The sequence below is a fragment of the Gopherus flavomarginatus genome, chromosome 1 (assembly GCF_025201925.1).
Source record: "Gopherus flavomarginatus isolate rGopFla2 chromosome 1, rGopFla2.mat.asm, whole genome shotgun sequence".
Taxonomy (NCBI): domain Eukaryota; kingdom Metazoa; phylum Chordata; order Testudines; family Testudinidae; genus Gopherus; species Gopherus flavomarginatus.
In genome coordinates, this window is record NC_066617.1 from 173692553 (window position 1) to 173715164 (window position 22612).

The 22612-nt window shown below is 42.5% G+C and overlaps 1 protein-coding gene across 3 annotated transcripts in view; it reads left to right on the forward strand.

The window, feature by feature from the left end:
• Nucleotides 1-1139: 1139 nt before the first annotated feature.
• LOC127055031 (OX-2 membrane glycoprotein-like) overlaps nucleotides 1140-22612 on the forward strand; it is a 55396-nt gene continuing 33923 nt past the window's right edge. For 2 of the 3 annotated variants that reach the window (XR_007775385.1, XM_050961595.1), the window contains exons 1-5: nucleotides 1140-1215; nucleotides 6277-6432; nucleotides 19545-19614; nucleotides 20603-20929; nucleotides 21579-21851. Coding sequence is in view for 1 of the 3 variants with exons in the window: in XM_050961595.1 (XP_050817552.1) it covers nucleotides 19557-19614; nucleotides 20603-20929; nucleotides 21579-21851 (658 nt within the window). In the remaining 2 variants the exon portion in view is untranslated. Of the gene's footprint in view, nucleotides 1216-6276; nucleotides 6433-19544; nucleotides 19615-20602; nucleotides 20930-21578; nucleotides 21856-22612 lie in introns of all 3 variants that reach the window. The other variant, XR_007775386.1, reaches the window with a different exon arrangement.

Sequence of the window (22612 nt, forward strand, 5' to 3'; positions counted from 1 at the left end):
GGGCCCCCAAAATGAAGCTGAGCACAGGGCCCCACTAACTCTAAAGGTGCCACAGGATTCTTTGCTGCTTTTACAGATCCAGACTAACACGGCTACCCCTCTGATACTAACTCTAAATCCGCCACTGGTTCCCCAGGTAGCTAGCGCTGCTACTGGCTGGGAAGGCTGGCAGTGGGGTTTCTAATGGGGCACAGGCTCTCAGCTGCCCAGCTGATGGGGGCATCTGGGACCCTCACTAGACTCGCTCTGCAGACAGCTCTCCCTCTCCCAGCCACGGAGCAGCAGCCCACACTGCTGGAAAACTTACATTTCCCACAGCCTGGACCCTAGAAGAAGAGGGCGGAGTCTCGGGGACATCTGTTGATCCAGCTCAGTAGGGACAGCCCTGTCAGCCTCCGGGTTTCTCCTGTGAGACCGCAGAGCAGCAGTTCTTTTTCCTGCTTTCACTCTCGGCTGGCAGAGACTCACGCTGTGGACTTGGTTACGCGGCGCCTGGAAGTTCTGTTTCCAAAGCCCTGTTCTTCCCAAGGAGAAGTCGAGGAGGAAAACCAAGGAGCAGTAAGGGTAGGGAGGCTGAAATAACAAGCATAGATTCTCCTCGGAGAAGGGCTAATCTGCACCTGGAATCTCCTCAAAGAGCACTAATAATACTATAGTCTGCACATGTCCTTTTGAATCTGTGGCTTGGGTGGAGAGGGGAGGGGAAGCCAGTGACTGATGTGTATGAAAAACATAAGGTTAAAAAGGTGTTTGACAACTGTTTAAAAACAACCTAAGGTAGTCTTAACATCCTGGATGAAAACCAGTCTAGCTGGCAGGATATAGATATGAAATGGAGCAACTCATATGGTTTTAGAGATATAAAGTATCTGTGTAACTTTATTTGTATCAGAGATTAAATGGAAGTATCTGATTCTTGCAGGGTAAGGTCTGGTGAGTTGTTAGCATCCTTCAAATTATTCATTTGAGCAATCTACCTGGCACTCTTAGAACAGCAACCTAGATAGTCCTTGAAAACAGCTCTCTTCGCTCTTGATTTGTTGTAAATGTAACACAGTGTATAAAACAATTATGTACATACAATTATGAGAACAGCATGGTAATACTAGTATAGATTTTTTTCTTAATTAACAGAAGGTCAGCTCCTCATCGGATATATTTTGACATTTACTCTACTGAAGTCAAGCGTGTTACATCCACTTATACCAGCTGCAGGTCTATCCCATTTTTTTTCCCTCGGGGGTTGGTTAGAGGTGGTCCATTTGATTGCATCTTATTTAGTTCACAAAGAGAAAATACTAGGGGTACTTAGCCTAAGGGAGAAAGCAATAACAAGAACCAAAGGCTGGATGCTGAAGCCAGACACATTCAAATAAAGCACAGGTTTTAAACCAGGTTTTTAACCACTGGAACAAACTACCAAGGGAAGTGGTGGATGTCTTCAAATCAAGACCGGATGGTTTACTAAAAATAAGTTTGAGCCAAACATAAGTTATTGGTTTCAATAAAGGGGTAACTTGCAGAAATGTAATAGCCTGTGATATACAGGTGGTCATACTAGAACAGGGGTAAGCAACCTATGCCATGCATGCCGAAGACAGCACGCAAGCTAATTTTTTCAGTGGCACTCACACTGCCGGGTCCTGGCCACTGGTCTGGAGGATGCTGCATTTTAATTTAATTTTAAATGAAGCTTCTTAAACATTTTTAAAACCTTATTTACTTTACATACAACAATAGTTTAGTTGTATATTATAGACTTCTAGAAAGAGACCATCTAAAAACATTAAAATGTATTACTGGCATTCAAAACCTTAAATTAGAGTGTATAAATGAAGACTCGGCATACCACTTCTGAAAGGTTGCCTCCCCCTGGACTAGAATGATGTGATGGTCCCTTCTGCCTTAAATGCTTTAAATCTATAATTAATTATTCAAAAAAAGAAAAACAAATAAAAAACCTCAAAAATAACACAACTGGCTGTGCGGTTTTTTAATAGTGATCTTTCAAAGAATAGATTTTATTTTAATTTCAGTTAATGACACACCAATTTGCACGCTTCTGAAAGTCGGTGGGATTGAAATCAGTTACAACTGTAATTTGTACATGTTGTGATAATTCTATCTGTCCATCAGAATTTGTTAATAGAAGAGGTAGGGGGATGGGAAGAAGCTGTTGTAAGCCAATATATGTATCTACATCTAGCAAGTATATATTTGTATAATGATCTTTTATTTAATGGTGACCTAAAGGGGGAAGGGAAAAGCATTTGCTACTTTTTGGTGTAAAGAAGACATGGAGAAAGAGAGAGCGAATGAGAGAGTGGATGTGGGATAGGGGAAGCTGAGCTTCTGTTTGCTTTATTTTTTAACTTTGGAAGTATAAGGAATATAGTCTGGCTTTGCTGCAAGACTTGTCAGAGGTCTCAGAATCATTTCAGTGGGAGGTAATCAGTCTAGAACAAATAAGTCTTTTCAGAGAAGTGTTTCTCAGTTCTTCAAGTTAAATGGATGTTTTCAAGAAAAAACAAACAGGAATTTTAAACCTACTGAATGATTTAATAGAAATGTTTATGATCAGATTTCTCCCTCTCTGTACATGTGAAGTCATAACTATGCCAATTTCTCAGTTGCCATAGCGTCTTCTAGGAAGCAAGACCTGAAGTTTCTAATATAGAAAGCCATACAGCAGGGAAAAAGCCACCCAAACTTGTTTTTGAGAAGAATAGGAAACCACCACTGTCAATTTTATATATCAAACAAAGATAAATCAAATTTTTACACTTTTCAAATCCTCTATTAAACGAGGACCCAAACTATGTAGAACAGTGGTTTGCTACCTTTTTTTCATTTGCAGATCCCCAAAAGCTTTTGAATGGAGGTGCAGACTCCTTTGGAAATCTTAGACATAGTCTGTAAAGCTCCAGGGGTCCACGGACCACCAGCTTGAAAACCGCTGTTCTATGCTAAGGACATTCTTTCACAGACCCATTAGAAACAGTCTGTGGACCTGCCAGGGTCCCTTGACCGACCACAGGTTGAAAACCACTGAAGTAGAGAGATCATAAACTATTAGCAGGAGTCCCAAGGTGGTTCAAAGACAGGATGTACCAGGCATGGGACATGGAAGATTTAGAGATTGGAGTACTAGGACCACAGCACCATCCCCCAGCTGCATGGAGCAAGAGCTCTAGGGATGACATCTTCCCAGGGTGTCCTCTAAAAGCACCCCCACTTCCAATCGGTTGGGAGGAACAGGAATTTTGCTTCACTCATCTCAGCTGCCTGCTGACATCAGCAAAACCTTTGATTCCTGAGTGAACTGTAGTCACCATCACTAACCCTGTGAATTTCCTCTCTGTATCAAATGGCACATAGTGACTAGTTCCTGTGAAAATACACAAGCGGGAGAAAATGCTAGAAATTTCTTTACCCCTCACTTCCCTACTCCTCTTGCAGAGAAGCAGAGGCCTGTCACAACTGCAACCCCTGCAATCACCATGATTAACAGCATTAGTAACATTGCCAGCCACAGAAAAGAGAGGGCATGACATTAAAACACAATCTCTAGTACTTTATTCTGTTCACAACTTTATTGGCATGCTTACGTGCCTATGTGACAACATATATCTAAGGCACTTATCTCTGTGGTACAGAAATACTCAGACAATGTGCAGTTCTTCCTCTAGCCTTTACCCTCAACACGGTTGAATGTGCACTCTTTCAAATATCCATCCGTTGATTATGGCTGGATTATGATCCACCAGCTGAATGTGGCTGGTATTTGCTGTTTGGCAAATTCCTTATTCAGTTGTGTCATTGGTGGTAGATTCTAGTTTTACGGTTTTATTCCAAGTGATGGAAAACCTTGGTCTAAGCTCAATTCTGGTATAATTGTTCTTCTCTATAGAGTTACATCAGGGATGAATTTAGCCCATTTGAAGCATAAAGACAGATTGTTCAAATCTGTATCCATCTGACTTAGCTGTATTTATTTTAAAACTTGTGTTTATTTTATATTGTGAGTTATGGCTAAAAGGCTATATTAATAAACTAGTTACTGATAGATTGTTCATTACTGTGTGTGGCTGTGCGCTACCATTTCCTCTAAACATTCATTTGGGAAATGGAAAGAAGTTCTGTTTTTAAATTGCAGGTTCCCCCCTAAGAACAGAAGTGATAACAGGACACAGGAAATAGCTTGCAATTAACTGTTTTCCAGTGCTTTCCTTGAATCTTGCTGAAAGCTCATAACTCTGAGTATTTACTTTCTTCACAGAAATTGTTCTCAGAAACAGTTTGGCTGATGTTGGTAATCCTTGTTGCACATTAGGAATGTTGAAAAGGCAGGTTGGTTACTCTTGATTTCAGTTTAACTAAAAGACACCTAACCAGGGCTCTAGGCACCATAACATACCATTTCATACAATTAAGTCTCAGCAGCACTAAAATAATTAGTTGCACAAGAAGCCAGCCAGCCTACTAGCCACACACACACAAAACTTCTTTTCTGCCCCTTCATCATTCTAGGAAGCCCTCTTCAAGTCTGGGGAAACAAATATCTTTTGTAGCATGCTTGGAAGGTTACCAAATTTCAATCTATTTTAGACAGAGGGATGAAGCAAGTGCCAGAGTCCTAGCACCCTCACAGAGAATGTTCTGCTAGCTGGCACCTCCATTTTTTAGTGAAGAGAATCCAGTTTGAGTGCCGCTGCGGCATAGGAGCTGACTTCTTTTTTTTCTCCACTGCCCTGAGGCCCCATCCCCACTCTGCCCCCACCCTCACTCCATCTTTTCCTGTCCCCCTTCTACCCCTCACTTGCTGCTCTCTGCGCTCCCTCAAGGCCCTCCCCCAGGCACCAAACAGCTGATTGGCAGCCCCACCAAACAGCTGGTCTGTGATGCTGGTGCAGTGCTACTGAACATCTGTGGTTGGTGGGTGCTGAGCACCCACTATTTTTTTTTCCGTAGGTGCTTCAGCCCCAGAGCACCCATGGTGTTGGCACCTATGCCCTGCGAGACAATGGATGTGGCAGTATGATTCAGGGTGCAAGAGGTGATCCTTCAGCTAGTCCAGGTCCAGGCCATTTAGGTCTTTAGTGGTCATAACCAACACCTTAAATTCCACCCAGAAACCAAAAGGCAGCCAGTGCAGATCCCAGAGACCTGGTGACATATGTTCACAGTGAAATACCTGCCTTGATAAAAAAGCAGCTACATTCTGCACCAGCTTCAACATCTGAATGGTTTTAAGGCATAGCCCCACAAAGTGCTCAGCACCAGTCTAATCTTGAGGTAACAAAAGCATGGGAAACAGTGGTACAGCCCACATCCATTGGGAAAGGTTGCAACTGCCTAGCCAGATGCAGATGATAAAAATGTGACTAAATTATTACTGTAATATAATCATAATACAGAAGTTGGAAGGGTCTAAAATCACCCCCAAGTTGTGAATCCGACTAGCTAGGGCTGCTCAAAACTGTTATAGCAACAGTGATTTTCACTGGAAAATTTGGATTTTGACTAAATAAAATTGTTTCACAAAAAGTGGTTGTTTTCTGTGAAAAACTTCACTTTTTCATCAAAAAAACCTGAACACATAGAAATGTTCCAATTTAAAGTGGCACCACCATGCTTTATGGAAGTGCTTATTTGAGTGCTTTATGCTTCTCTCTTTTCTATTGCCAGGGCTATTATGATGCACCTTGATCAACTATGTTGTACCCTCTCCCTTCACCAAGAGGTAGCAAATAGTGCATCATGGAAAATGTTGTCCAACCACAGAGGCCAGCCCCTAGAAGAGAACAGGAGCATAAGTAACCCAAACTACAATTCCTATAAGGAACCACAATGCCATTTTTTCAATAGAAATGTTTTTGTTTCAGCTGAAATACTTCATTTTTTAGTATTTTGCCAGAATGTTGACATTTTTCCCAAGGAGTGATGGGAGGGGGAAGGGGAAGCTTTTTTCTCACCAAGTCTTCTGGTAACTAATACCAGTTATTCCTAGCAGCTAACTGGGCTGCTATTACCTCCACCATCGCCTCTGATTCCCCTAACCGACCATCCGCACTTCAGTCTTGTCTGGGTTGAGCTTCAGCCAGTTCACTCTCATATATACCCTAGTCTCATTTAGATACTGGCTGAAGTGCCGAGTTGCATCATCTGAGTCTGACAAGGTGGAGTCATAGAGCTGGGTGATTTCAGTGTACTGAAAACACTGCACTCCATGCCTTCTTGCCGACCTCCTAAATACCCCCTATACATTTTGAACAGGGAGGATGATGGAATGGCACTATGCGACACCTCGTGCTTGAGGACTCTGAGAAGAGGAATGATTGCCCATGACTATCCATTGTGAACTCTGAGAGAAAGGAACAAAGATACTGAAGAGCAACCCCTTCCACTCCTGCTGGGGTCGCTAGGTGAGTTGTCAACACTTGTGATCAATCAGGCAGCTGAAATATCTAATAATACTAGTGTGGACACCTGATCTTCATCCATTGCTAGGAAGAGATCATCCACCAGCACAGTCTCTGTATCAAAGCCAGGTCCACACCAGACTGACAAGACTCAGAGAGATCTAGGACATCTAGATACTGTGTGTTGTTTTTCCACAACCTTCTCCACAATCTACCCAAAAAGAGGTAATATGATACCGATAGATGATTGGCAAGATAGTCAACATCAAATTATGACTTCTTGAGCAAAGGTTGCACTTATGTTTCCTTCAAAGCAATCAACACCCTGTCCCCTCTCTCTGAGAGGCATCGACAATCTCCACAAGCAACATATTCAGTGTTTCTCCATTGGTCTTCACCAGCCAGGAAGCACATGGATCTAAAACACACGTTGTGGGATAAAGCTCTTTCAACATTTCAGTAAATACCTCAGTGTTACTTTCCCCAGTGTTATTTGGACCGGTGATCTGGTAGGTCACTCCAATCCTCGACTCTGGGAGCCAGCTTTACCCTACTCTGCTGTGAGAACCCTCACTCCTGGGCTGTTCACGCAGAGTGTCTGGCATGTAAGCAGCTTGGATTGTGCAACTGAATGACACTAGCCAATATCTCCAGTGCCAGACACAACCCTAGGAACCTCCATCTTGCAGTGTCCAGTTATGCCCGCTGGATGTTGAAAGCTTATATGAGTTTATCAGTTTAACAAAGAAATTGATATGTACCAGGCTTGTTATCCCAAGGGGAGTCTCTGACACGCTTCAAACCAAACGCACTGCTTCAAGAAGGACAAACAAATTTATTAATTACAAAAGATAGATTTTAAGTGATTATAAGTCAAAGCACTACAAGTCAGATTTGCTTAAACGAAATAAAAGCAAAACGCATTCTAAACTGATCTTAACACTTCCAGTGCCCTTAAAAACTTGGATGCTTCTCACCACAGACTGGCTAGTTGCCCTTCAGCCAGGCTCTCCCCTTTGATCAGTGTTTAAGTTTCTTGGTGGTAGTGTCTGTAGATGGAGGTGGAAGAGAGAGGAAGAGCATCGCAAATGTCTCTCCCTTTTATCATGTCCTTTCCTCCCCCTTGGCTTTGCCCCCATCCTTCCAGGTCAGGTGAACATTACCTCATCGTAGTACCTGACTGACCCAGGGAAGGGGAGTGACTCACTCGAGAGTCCAACAGATCCTTTGTTGCTGCCTAGGCCAGTGTTCTTTGTTGCTGTGAGACGGAGCTGGGTTTGTCCCATACATGCCCTGATGAAGTGTGAACTGCCCCTTTGTTCCTGGAGAGTTTTGCCTGGGCTTGTTTTAAGCCACGAGGACACATTTTCAGCCTCATAACTATATGCATGAAATTACAACCTCTAACATTACTATAACAATAATACTCAGTGCATCATGAGACTTCCAAAGACACCTGACGTGACAAACTTTGCATTGGATACCACACAATCATATTATAAACATGAATGTGGGGGTGAAGGGTGTTCCCCCGAGATACAGAGTGTCACACTCAGTGAGTATTACCAGCTGAAGATTTGGCAAACAAGACTAGGACCTTGTTCCCTCAAGACCTTGCTTGGTCACCACGGAAACAGAGAGCCCATGTCTAAGTTGATCAATTTTGTCCATACAATAACAAATAGTTTTCTCACAGTAAGAGGAACCGATTAGCTCCTAGGATGAGACCATTAGGATTTATCAGACACTCAGTCATCCAAGACAAATGTGCTGTCTGAGATTTTGAAGATGCTATGGTGGAGGAAAATACAGAGGATTTTGTTTTCTTTCTCTTCTGAATGTGGCAGATCATCTGTCAACCAAAGATGATCTGTGAGAAACAAGACAGTGAAGAGTGTGCCAAGGAATGGAGAATAAAAATTATTATAGGGTATGTCAATACTCTAATAAGGAGTCCTACAGCCTGAACTCCAGCCCAAGCCCAGACCTCTACACTGCAATTTTATAGCCCCACAACTCTAGCCCTGTGAGTCTGAGTCAGCTGACACAGGCCAGCCACGGGTGTTTTATTGCAGTGTAGACAAACCCTTAATGTTCTACTAAACCATCCAAGCAGTGGTCTGCCTGTGGAATAAAATTCTCACTCAGAGCGTTCTGGAATATTTCTGGCTATATTAATTTCTGAGGGCAGACCATCAAAACAGGTCCTTTGCCCCAAAAGGAAAGTTGATCCCCAACCTCAAACTGCAGGGGTTAATGGTTGATCTGTGAAATGGGTTTACGTGATGTTATCTAGCCTCCAATCCCCTATTTTGGTTTGAACCAAAAATCAGGTTCAAAGTGTGATCAGCTGTCTCAGTTGAACCAATAAATGCCTGATATAGGGCCATGGTCCTCTTTGCACCCAGGAAATCCTAAACTGCCTTAGAAGATTTAAAATCTACATGCAGACTGACGTTACTGAGAACTGATCAAATGCCACCATACTGAGGAATGTTATTACTAAGTGACTTGGCAGTGCAGCAGGAACTAGATGTTAATCAGGAACTATATGTTTTACATAATCTCCTTACAAATGCAACATTGACTATATGCATTAAATGATTTATTAAATAGAATGCATGTGTATGGAGAGTACCCTGATGGGGTGGTATTATTATTAATTATTAACAATAATAAATAGTGGCTTATGAGTTTTTTTGTTAAGCCTTAAGGGCTGATTGGGTTCAAGGAGAGATTTTTTCCAATGATCAGGAGTCCTGGGAAATAGCTACTTTCTGAGGTACCTTTCTTCTCATTCTCTGTCTATCTGTCGGTCTTTATCTTTTTCCTACTATCTCACTGGAGGGTGTCAAAGTTAGAATCAGGACTCACAATTTGTCAGACCACTCTGTTTTGTTAACGCAGCACTCCGCCAATAACACCCAGATAATGTGAGCACCATGCAAGGCACAAACTATCTTATTTATACAGATAAAAGGGCGAGCACTTAACAAGATAACAAAGGAAGCAGAATCTGATAAGTTTACCTGGGCTAGGCATGCATATCTTATTTCCTTACTAACTATTACCGATCCTCTGCTAATGTTTCGCCATTAGCACCCTTGTTTATGCCTAATGTTTCTTTTCCTGGCACCTGTATTTCAACATTTCTTATTTCTGCTTAAAGGTACATACAACATTTCTTTAATCCATTCTTATTTTTACAATTTAATTCATTCTACTTTCACAATCCCTCCTTTTGGTCAAGCTCACGCCATGACCAAAATTTTACTCGTTCCACAAATCAATCATTCTTTATTTCTTCATCAGTGATATTTAAAATCATCATATTAGCACTCTGGTCTGGGGCAGCTATCTGTGTGGCATGTCTTACACCATTTTGGATGCAACAGGAGATTAACTGAAGACATACAAAAATCACTAAGATTCCAAACAGGATAGTTAGGGCTCCGTGAAAAAACCAGTTTCCTATGCCAGAGAAATTGAACAGGTTATTTAGCCACTTCCATAAAGAACTTGGCTGTACATGGGGAGATATGCGATTTGTTCTAATTGACTATAGCGATCTATTACCTCATTGGTATTGTCAGGTATAAACACACAACATTGTTTTCCAATGAGAGCACAGGTCCCTCCTTTGGCCGCCAGCACTATGTCCAATGCCTGACGGTTCTGGAGGGCCACCTGTCCGATCGCCCCTGTTTCTTTGGCCAGGGCTCTTAAACTTTCTCTGGTTTTATTTGCCATTATTTTAACTACTGATTTTAACCTTAGGAGCCTTTTTGCCTGGTGTATTGCTCCCCCAAGTGGGATAAAGAAACTGCCAATAGCCTCTGCCTAGGTGTCATTACTTTCCATATTGTGTTAAACGGACAAGGTCCTCCAGTGAGGTCTGGGGAATTGAGTGGGATAGCCAGGACAGGAACACCAGTTTGAGAGTGGGCTGGGATGTGGCTGCAGACCCAGCATTTAGAAATAATAAGGGTCTGAGCTATTCGCACTTGCTGCTGGATAAAAGAATTGTCATTGTGGACTGCCCAGACCTTAAGACACAAACAGCCAAGGAACAGGCACCACCAGAGGCGCATGTTGGAGGCAGGGCCCTTCTGGTTCTGACAACCTCAACTGAGGGAACTGCAGTCACAGTTTTATATCCACCGGACAGCAGGCGCTATGCTCACTACTGCTTCCTCTTGTAGTCATCTGCTTCCGGCAACCCTTACGAGAGCGTAGATTGTAAGGTATTGCAGGCTGTTCCTCTACGTCTTCTTCTGGAGTCAAAGTTGACTCTGCGTGGTCCTGAAGTGATGATTGGTTCACTGGGGGTGGTGCATTCTTACACTGCGAAGCATGTATCCACTCTGAGATGCCAGACAGTTTAACAGCCGTCTGGGTAGTAAGCACTGCCCGGTGATTCTTTGATGTTCTTTAAGTCTCTTTACTACTTCTTCCTTGACTCTGGCTATAACAATGGCCTTCACACCTTATCTTTTCCTGATGCATACATTCCTCATTCACACAAATAGATTGAGAATACAAACAGTAGTATTTTATATCGAGCAAAAAAAAAAAGCATTGCAAATTAAACCTTGCTAAGTTTTACAATTGATAACCAAGACAATTTACATTGAGACCCAGGCCTTCAATGTTTCTCTAATTTACTTAAGATAGACACAATATAGAATCCTGTCTCTTACTAACTAAATCTTAAAAAGTTAAGAGAGGGCCCAATTTGTAATGCATATGGGAAAACAGAATCTTATAGTCCCAGGGGGTCATTTCTTTCTGCTATTTAAAAAAAGTGGCTAGCAGGATGAAATCAAATTATACTTTAATTCTTATGGGACATTATAAAATCCTGCTCCTACATATTCCCCTTTTGACACTAAGATTATTAATCACCAGTGTCACTTCTTATTTAGTGCATGTAATAGAAAATACTGGGAGGTGATTTGGGCCTGTGGCTTTAGCTTTACATACATTCGTTTTATCCACCAGCACATTTTAAACATTTCAATTAAACACATACAATTTAAAACCAAAAATAATTAGGGGTAGTAACATTAGTATGCCAGTAGTTGTGGGAGACCATCCAGAAAATGTTATACCAATGGTAAGCTATGATGTTTTTCTGTAGTGGCAATTCTTAGCATGTCCCCATTTGCGTGTATAATATGAATAGTACAGTTTTCCACATTATTTTTTTTTAGGAACTATGTTACCATTTTACCTTTTAACAGATGATTGGTAACTGTTTGCCATTCAATGTCAAGATTGATAGAGAACTCAGCTAAATCAGTGCTTACAGTAAGCTAAGACTCTGTTGTTGTTGTTGTTGTTGTTGTTGTGGCAAATAGTAAATGTGAGTATTGGTAAACACAGTACTTACATTACATTTACATTTGTCTTCTGGTGGGTTGCTAACACTTTTTAAACACTTTTCCCCAAGAATTAACACATACACATAGCCTATTATACAGTACTTTGGATTATCTGAAAGACAAAAAGAACATTTTTCTACCCCTTTTGGGGTGGCATTGATGATTGCTTAAAGATTCCATTCTTTTACAAATACCCTTCCTGATTGCAGGCAAAACAGAGGAATTACCCCATATTTTCCTGTGTTTTTTTGTTCTATAGGCAGGCCAGGTTTTAATGGGTTCTACTTTGTAAAGGTTATGCAGAAATTATTCCACTGTTTAGTTATTAAATTCATGAGGTGGTGTACCTCAAGTTTTTCCTCTTATATAGCAGACTAAGTTTGTAATGTTTTTCCTGCTGTGTTAAGCTGTAAGTTTATTCACAGGTAATAGCTGAGAAGCATCATTACCATATTACTTTAAAGGATTTTTCCAAAAATCATACACACTACAAGTTGTTACAGGGGTACTTACAAACATTAAAGTTATTTTAATGTTTAATATTAACAGTAACATTAGCATCAAATCTATTAAAGGTATCTTGTTATACCATGCCTTTTATGTAGGCAGTTTGTTTGCTGACCAGGTATGTTCTTTATTTGCAGCTTCTTTTGTGCTGGCAGTTCTCACCTTTCTTTATCAGTTAGGTAATTTGCATCAACACAGGCTTGGCTTTTGGATTCAAAGCCATCAGCAGAGCTCAGAGACTCTGTCTTAACACACAGGGATCTGAAAAAGAAAACACAGCCTATTGTGGCTCTTTTTGGAGCCCTAATAGGATTTTAATTCAGCAGCACGTTTCTTTTGCATTTTTTTTTACCCCTTTCTACAATATACACTGCACATGTCCTAGGGAAAATGCACATTCTTTCTATACTATAACTTTTTAAAAACATTAGCCATATTAATTTTTACATAAGGTGTAACTGTTTCTTTTGTTCTTACAGAGTTTTCATGTACTCCTATCAAAGTGACCGTCTGTTTACACAGAGCCATTTTAAGGCTCAGTGTTTTTAACATTGCTTCTTTTTGTTTTGTGCACCTCACCTCTGCTGTTGCTTCAGAGGGTCACTGTTAATTTCTTATTCTTTCATTACAGCTCTTATCTGCTATTGCTACAAAAAAAACAAACTAAACAAACAAATAGACTCCAGAATCTCTACCTGTTCTCTTGATTTTGACTGCCCTATTGCAGCCATGACTTGGTCTTTATTTAAAAACATTTTATTTTTTGTAAAGAATGAAGTTACCCCTTACGGGTTAAATGCTAAATCCCAAAGCCAAACAGCACTAATTACTTGTGTCTTGCAAAAAGGTCTGTCAGTTTTGCAACTTTGAATTAAAGAGTCAAATGAATTTTTAGTGGCATTAAAAACAAAAACAAAATCAATTTATCTTACACCTACAAAACAGGAGTTTTACAAACCAGATGTGCTGGTTTAGAGTCTTAGAACTTTACATATTTTCACAGACAAATAGATACATACACATTTTCTTTTCCTTAACATTTTTTTTACACTGCTTTGTTTTTGCATAGCTTTATATATATATGGATTATTTACAGGCACTCTTCTGGAAATGGGCCCATTTTCCCTTCAGAATGGCTGCAAAGAAAACAAGAATTCTTTGTCTTTAACATGGTCCTTTTTAACATTTTCCACAAAGTTTAACTGCTTAATTCTCTTCAGCCTCTGTAGTGTTAACTTTTCACTCTCTTTTCTTAAATCACTTGTTTATGTCCCAAAATGACACCTTTATCACCTCAGATTTCACCATTTTAAGTATTGTTCCAGGGGTTCATGCCTGCACTTACTGCTTTTCTTATTCCTGACATTATTCCTTTAGCGCTTTCAACCTGTTTTTCAGTTTGTTTATCTGTTGCTTGCCTGCTTGTCTGGGCCCGATCCTGCTTTTTTTTCCAATGAACCGTTTGTGAGTGATATTGTGGTCATTTCACAGTTTTGAAAGAAATGTTCAAGGAAAGGACCAGGAAGGGTAGGGGCTAGTTGAGGAGCCCACCCTCCTTGCCGAATTGGTAGTGGAACACTAAAGAATCAGTTTTTGAGGCAGACAACAAAGGGGAACAGAACAAGGGGCTTTTTGTCCTTTTTACAATGAGATGGGAGTATGAAGGGGGTTGGATCGATCTGGGGTTTGGAGAACGGGGTAAAGGGGAGCGCTCAGTCTGGTGGTGGGAGAGGAGGCTTTTAATAAAGCTTTTAACTTATTATTTGAATATTTGAGAGAAGTGAGTTTTGATTTTGTCCACCTATGATTTGCCTCTTGCCACCACTGCATGAAACAGTTAACCTCTCCTTTAGCCAATTTAGTTTTAGGTTGGCTGAGTCCGTCCTTTAAGACGTCCACTCAGTCTTTGTTTCAAGATTTTAACAGTAGCCACTGAGTTTTGGGATCCCCCTGAGTTAGCCTAGACCATCTTTCCAGAAATTTACGGGAGTCTGGACCCTTTTTACAGGAGTCCGTACCCATCCTAAATACATAAAATGAGCCTGCGTTCATTTAGGGAACGGTCCCAACTTAGACGTCTGGTTACCAGTACAGGAGGACTTCACACACCAATCACACAAGAAGGAAATTCGGGTTCGTCAGAGCGATGCCCAGTGCAACACACAAAAGGAGCCCACAGGCTACTGCCTCAATCGCCCTTGCTTTCACACCAGGGGTTTTACCCAAAGTGCGGTGCTGCTGCAATTGTGCAGATTCCACTCACTCAGACCGCGGGGACAGGAACCCCTTGGTCGGCCTATCCCCGGACGGAGACGGCACCCAGACTCAAACACTCCACAAGAGGATGGATAGACACAGAGACAGGACAGTCCTCAGTCCGGACAAAACACAGAAATAATTACCTGACCAGATTCCTGATGTCAGATCCTGGGATCCCTACCAGAACAGAGTGGGAACCAACAGGTTCGATGGTGTAGACCTCACTGTGGCTGTGCACCTTTCCGCTCTAGTGGAGGACTGCTTGGGCCAAATGCCCAGGTGCCAGCTGCCACGGTCATCCTACAAAAACGGTGAGGAATCACACAGCCCTAGTGAAGACAGTTGCCATCTCGGTGGGACCTCCAAATTGTCAAAGTTAGAATCAGGACTCACAATTTGTCAGACCACTCTGTTTTGTTAGCGCAGCGCTCCGCCAATAACACCCAGATAATGTGAGCACCATGCAAGGCACAAACTATCTTATTTATACAGATAAAAGGGCGAGCACTTAACAAGATAACAAGGGAAGCAGAATCTGATAAGTTTACCTGGGCTAGGCATGCATATCTTATTTCCTTACTAACTATTACCGATCCTCTGTTAATGTTTCGCCATTAGCATCCTTGTTTGTGCCTAATGTTTCTTTTCCTGGCACCTGTATTTCAACATTTCTTATTTCCGCTTAAAGATACCTACAATATTTCTTTAATCCATTCTTATTTTTACAATTTAATTCATTCTACTTTCACAAGGGCACTTCTTATTTTTACTGTTTCTTGTGTTTCCAATGCAAGAATTTTTTTTTTTTTTGGAGTAAGGCTCCACTGCTTATCGTTCTTGTCACATCTGTTTCCTTCTCTGCTCCTGAAACGCAGACCCTTGCCCTGGGCGAGGAGGTCACTCTCCAGATAAGTGTATTTCTTTATTGTTTCCAAGTGTTCCACACCCTATGTTAATTTAATGTCCTTTTGTGAGACAAGGAGGCTGAGAGGAGATAGCTGTCACAAGGCTGGTCCACAGTAGGGAGGGGAAATCGATCTTAGATACGCAACTACAGCTACGTGAATAACGTAGCTGAAGTCGAATATCTAAGATCGGATTACTCACCCGTCCACACCGCGCGGGATCGATGTTCGCGGCTCTCCATGTCGATTCCGGAATTCCGTTGGGGTTGATGGAGTTCTGGAATCGATATAAGCGCGCTCGGGGATCGATATATCACGTCTAGATTAGACGCGATATATCGATCTCCGAGCAATCGATTTTAACCCGCCGATACGGTGGGTAGTCTGGACGTGGCCACAGTGACGGTAAATGAATTAGAAGCTGTGCGCACAAGATGAAAGGCCCAGGACACAGTAGTATTTTGTTGGGATTCAGAGATGGAATGTCATAATAAAATGTCTCCTTTTTATGTTGAATTCCTTTTCTTGGGAGCTTGGTTGTGGCATAGCAGGTCCACATATCAAGAAGAAGGTGAAAAACTTTCACAGTACGTTTGCCGTCTGGAGAAACTACTACATAAGGTACTGGTAAAGAAGGGAATGGTCAGGTGACGATGGAGAAAGTACTGAAGGGTGCTTGTCCTGGCAATCTAATAATCCTGAAGCTGCAGCTTTCGGATTCACTTTGGAATCCCCCCTCCTTCTCCAGATTGGTACAGGATATCAGGGAAGAGGAGGATCAATTGGATGCTCAGGAAGCCGGTCGCATATCTGCAGCTTCTGCAGGGGTGAGCTGGAGCCAGTTTGCACCAGTTGGCACGAACTGGTTGTTAAATTTAGAAGCAGTTTTAGAACCACTTGTTAACTGGCTTCCCTGCGAGGGAAGCTTTGATGGGCTCCGGCAGGGAAACATGTAATCCCTCCTCTCGGCCGCCGGGGGGTGCTGCGCTGCAGAAGCCTTGCGTCCTGGCCCTGTTGCTGCTGCTGCTGCTCCTTGGACCTCTGGCTGTGGGGCTCCCGCTGCTGCCTGGCATGTTCCCAGCTGCATCCTGTTGCTCAGGCTGCTCCCAGCTGCTCTCCCCATGTGAGTACCTGCCCCCGTGCCCACAGCTGCCCCCTGCCACAGCCTCTGCCTGCAGCCAGCCCCTGTCTGCACCACCTGCCCGTAGCCAGCCCCTGTTGCAGCCAGCCTGTGACACACTCCCTGCCTCCAGCTAGCCCTGCCCCAGGACCCTGTCTGCAGCCAGCCCCATGTCCACTGGTGCCCTGCAGTCCTGCACACCTGCTTCAATGAGGGGGGGCAGGGAGCAGCTGGGACCCACACATGTGCACACCCTAGGGTGACCAGACAGCAAGTGTGAAAAATCGGGACGGGGGTGAGGGGTAATAGGAGCCTATATAAGAAAAAGATCCAAAAATTGAGACTGTCCCTATAAAATTGGGACATCTGGTCACCCCAGCACACCCCAAGGGAGTGACTGGGACCCACACATGTGAAACAGAGTTCATTTCTAATTCAGGCCCATCTTTTTAAAAAAAAACTTTAGGTAAGGTTAACATACATCTGTATTTTCCCAGAGATGTCAGGCTTTTAGGTTCTTAAATCGCTTAAGTTTAAAATTTAAAAATTCCTCCCGGGAAAATACGGACGTATAGAAACCCTATTGGTACAAAAAATACATACTGCGGCACATCCCTTATATCAGAACTTTTTATAGGGAACCAATTGTTAAGATTTTAGCAGCTCATCACTAAGTTTCTGTATGCACTCTTACCTCTGTGATTCCTAATGATGAAACAGCTGACCTAAAGAAGGGCCTGCCCTGACTAACTGAGCAAGATAATCAGCTACTCCAGCTGAATACTCTAGTGGAAAAACCTGACATGAAAGACTCAACATCCGAGAGTTCCTCCTCCAACTCCATAGGTGGAGCTAATCCTGTGCCAATCCTTTCTACCATGATGGATATAATTGGTCCCCCATCAGAGACTGATTCTGAGGAGGTTTACCCTGACTATATATCTAAGTATCATGAATCCTCATATATGTCTGCTGGACCTGTTGTACTGCTACTTGAGCCAGATCAACCTGAAAGTGCAATTAGCACACCCACTTTAAATCCTGAAGCTCTTCCATTCTTTCCTATGGGAGAAGTCCTTAGGGAGGGCGTAGATGTATGCAACAATCCCCCGGGGTCTTCAAGTGTAGGGAAAGAGGTTGCTGCAGATGTTGTTCCTTCTACAATGGGTAATTCTGTGGTAGATGCCAAATCTGTTGGACCTTTATTAACAAGTCCTATAAAGGGCAAAGAAGGGATGGTACAACCCTTAAAGAGGTCCCAGCAACAAGTCAGGCCCCCTCAGTGGTTAACATATGATGTGGTTGGAGTCAGCAGTGAGGTGTCCATCCCCACGGTACATTGTGGGGTGGTTGTGCTGAAAGATTTTAAAACATCTTTGGAATCCAAACCCAAATATGTGTCCTCTAAGGATGAGTTCAAGTGTTTTTCATGGAGAGAGAAAGAGAGCTCCAGAGGCCCTAGTTCAATCCCAACAACCAGGGTCTGTCAGCATTACATTAGCTCTAATTTAACTATATTGGATGTATATTATTTATAATTGGTATCTGAGTTAGACCCATGCCACAGGTGGTTATTGTTATTATTACTACTATTTGAAGGGGTTTACTCCTGGAGGTGTGTTCAGTGGCCAACCAAGTGGAGGCACTGCCAATTTTAACTTCCTTTAGGAGCAAAGGGACTGCAGCAGAGGGGTGGATAGAGGATTCCCATTTATCCAACATCACCACTGGGATACTCAGGATCTCCTTTAATGTCAACATCATCAGGCACACAAGTGAGTGTTGCCTGCTCCCGAGTAACCCAGGGAAGAAAGGGGGATTACAATACTATATATGGATGCTTTGCTATAAATGCTGTTGAAAATGTGCATGTGTTTGTATGCCTCTTACTTTCTCCCTGTCTTTGAAGGGGGAAAGCATAAGGAAGACTCATCCATCATGTCTGGTATCTTGTCTCCAGTGTGGCCAATGTCAGGCATAGGGTATAAACCAGAGCTGAATGAACTTTTTTGTGAAAATTTAATGAAAAAATGTGTCCTGGTCATCAACCAGCTCTAGTATAAATACCCCTATAGCTCTTAGATTTTATAGCATTAAGGTACAAATGTCTTAGAAATATTTGTGACAGAGGCCATTCATCTAATTGTGCTGTACGTAGAGGAGACATTTCTTTCTGTACCCAGCATCCACAGCTGGTGGTCAGTTTAGGCTCTGAGCAGCAGAGTGAGTAACTCATGGACAATAATTGTATCCTAGTAGATAAAATTATCATAAGAAAACAACTAAACATGCCGGCAACGTCCTAAGTCTCCTGAATCCATTTGTCTCCATCCTTGGTATTTCTATTCATGTTTCTAAGCCTCCAAATGCCAATATTAAAACTGGGCACACCGATTTTCCATGCATACAGGTGCTAGGTGCACAAACATGATTTACATGAGAAAATGCCTATTTTACATGTACAAAAACTTTTGGGGTGCAACTGGCAGGTAGAATTGAACCAGGGATCTCTGGAGCTTGGTGCATGAGCCTCTCCCGCATGAGCTGTTAGCTAAGGCTGTAGAGCAGACTTATTAATTGCTCTCTCTTTAAGTGGTCTCAGTGTCACTAGATGGAACGGAACATCACACCCAGAAGGTGTGTGGGTTACACATCCTTAGAGGCTGTTTGAAATTCTAGCTCTAAATGTGGAACTTGGAGGGTGGACGGGAGGAAAGAGATTTAACTTGAGGTAACTTTCCCGCTCCTACACCTCAATCACATTTGGTAGGGTAATGGAGCCTTTAGAATGGACTTTCTCTGCAGTTTGCAAATGTGTTCCTGTCACACCCAAAAGCAGTCTTGTGATGGCTCCATAAATGGGAGCATTATCACTGGAAATAGATCTACTGTTAAGCCCATAACTTCATGTAACAAATCTCTCTTGCATCTCCAGGTAAAGGAACAGATCAGTTCTCCGATGACTTACCAAGGTCTGATTTTGAGTGTGGTCTTTATCATGCTCTGTAGGACAGAAGGTGAGACCAATGAAATTTCCTCTCAGATTTCTACAAGGAGTGTGGAGGCTGGTCTCTGATTCCTGAGTCTCCATCAGTGAAGTGAAATGACAGCTCACTAGGTCCTCTAAGTCAGAGATTCTTAAACTGGGGGACACGGAATGTATTCTGGGAGCTGGCTGCCTTCAGAGCTGGGCTGCTGTAGGACAGCGGCTGCTGGCCAGGCACCCAGCTCTGAAGGCAGCAACGCCACTGCTAACAGCACAGAAGTAAGCATACCATGGCATGGTATTACCAACCCAAGATGGAATTGCTCTTCTCCAAAAAAAACAACAGGTGCATCCATCACACCAGTAACAACAGTGTGATGCCAGTAAGCAGTATCTCACTTAAAATTTACATTACTATATACTTAAATGGCTCTGTTTGAATCAATGCCTTAATGTTTTTACTATTTAGTGAGAGTTGCATGTTGATTTTTTTTATTGATATGCGTACTTGTGTGGCAGGGGTTGGGCGTAAACTACTACAAACACAAAGAAGGGGGACATGAGCAAATAACTTTGTGAACCACGGCTTTCAGAAACCAGTTAATCTCGGTCTCCCTCTTTCCCTGTGTGCATAGATAATTTAATGGATTCTTTCTCCATCTGACTCTGTGGGAATGACTTTGGGTCTCTCTTGCTCTCCAGTCTTCCTCTAAACTCTTATTAGAAAAAAAAAATCTGTTGGGAGGACCGGAAGCCGTATGTAGATTTAATCAAGTGGAGGTAGATGTATAGAGGGGTCGGTAAGGAGGTGCAGTAAGTGGCTTTCCCTTTTTGATGGTCTAATAAAGATGGAGGCCAAGGACCTCAGCTGGTGTAAATCAACAATGCTCCAGTGAGATCAATGGAACAGCCTCATTTGACACCTTCTAGTTATCTGGCCCAGAAAGTCAGCAAGAGATTTCTATGCATGAGCAAAGGTGATATTTGTCTACTTCATGTATTGTTTTATATCACTACAGCGGAGATAGTGACACAGAAAAAAGTGGTGGAGGTGGGTGGCAACGTGACCTTGAGCTGCCTCCTGATGGGATCATATGAAATTCTGCAAGTTACATGGCAGAAGAAAAATACTGGAGTGAATGAAAATTTGGCCACATACAGTTTATCTAAAGGAGTAAATATTGTTGAAACATATCGAGGTCGATTAAATTTCACGCGCCTGTCACTAAATGATACGGCCATTACCCTCTGGAGAGCTAGAATCCAGGATGACGGATGTTACACATGCCTCTTTAATACTTTTCCCGACGGAGCCATCCCACAACACACCTGCTTGACAGTCTATGGTGAGGTTCTCTGTGGGGAAAATCTCTAAAGGGAAGGGGAGGTGTTTTCTATCGGCAGCATTTGCTCGCAACATTCACTGGTCAGTTGCATCAAGGACTCCAGCACTGGGAGCTTCCCCACAGCAGTACCATGTCTGTATTAGCTGGAACTGCATTAGAAGAATACCCTGTCTCTCACTGCTAGAGGGACTCAGCAATGTGAGCTGCCTCACTGCAGGCCCATGTTACTGTATGTGGAGACTCTCACTGTGAGCGTCCTTACTTTAATGTCCTCTGAGTGCAGGCTAAAACCCATGAAGGGGGAACTTCCTCCCTGCAGGGTCTTCCCAGTCATAGCTAGGACTTGGGCCGTGTGACCCTCCTCACTTCACAGCACTATTGGTAGCAGCTAGAACATTGTCAAGTGGCCACATGATTTATCTCTTGGTAGAAACCCTCAGATCTGGGGTCTCAAAATAAGTTAACGCCTCCATGATCCTTCCCTTCAGTATAGGGGAACAAGGGAATAGGGAATGAATCATAGCAAGGGTCTGGGGTGGGGGACTTGTTTGTATTCCTTCCCTATGGGGCTGCCTCAGAATGCAGTGCAGTATATTGGTTTTGATGCTATTCCATTTGGTCAAAAGCTCCTTGTGTTTGTGTGTTTCAGAGCAGCTGAGAGGATCTCTCCATTATGTCGTCTCTGAAGGTAACTTGACAGCCACTTGTTCTGCTACTGCCTGGCCTCGTCCTGTGATCTCCTGGATTGTGCCAAAAGCTGAGAGTGAACAGACTGAAGAGGTGGTCACGCACCCCAATGGAACAGTGTCTGTCATCAGCAAACTCTATGTCAACAGTTCTACAAGCCTGGCTGGGCAATTGCTGATCTGCAGAGTACAGCACATGGAGAGAGACAGAGATTACAGTGTGAAAGTGAAAGACGGTCAGTGAGTGATATACATGACCAATGGTAATTTTTTCTTGGCTGCAAGATTTTGTACTACATATCTTCAGCCTCATTTTTGGATGGGGGAAATAACGGGAAACAGACTTCCAAGAAAGAGTTGAGGCAAACATTTGTGTGGTGGGAAGGGAGAAAGAGAGAGGATCCTACTCTGAGTTCAGCACTGCATTGGGGTTTGGTGCAGGGGACAGTAGTCTTTCACTATGTGCTCTAGAGGCGGGGGGTGGGGAATTAGAGAGCTCTGTATGCTTTCTGGAACAAGGCCCCATGGTTTCTGTGACAAACTCATGCCTCAGGCTGAAAATTCTATATAGGGTTTTTATTGACTTAAATATGAGAATGAATAATTCAGTCAGTACAGTATCACTTGTTGTTTATTTTAGTAATGAATTCAGTGAAGTGCTCTCTACGCCTAAACTTTGAGTGTGACACCAACTTTTTTTTACTGCCAATACAACGATGTAAAAGTTGTCAGTGGAGACTTGTGTTTTGGGTAGCTGGGAGGGAGACATTTGAGGATCAATTTTTATAGGTATTTTTAGATTCATCACTATAGTATTTGAGCACATGACCGTGCTAATTAATTTGTCCTGCCAGCATCCTGGTGAGGTAGAGAAGTATTATTAGCCCAGTTGTTATAGAGCGAAAAAGGAAACATTAAAAAAATTAAGGGCTGAATACTCAAAAGGAGTTAGGTTTCTTCCATTGATTAATTTCGGCTGATTTAAATAGAAATTAGG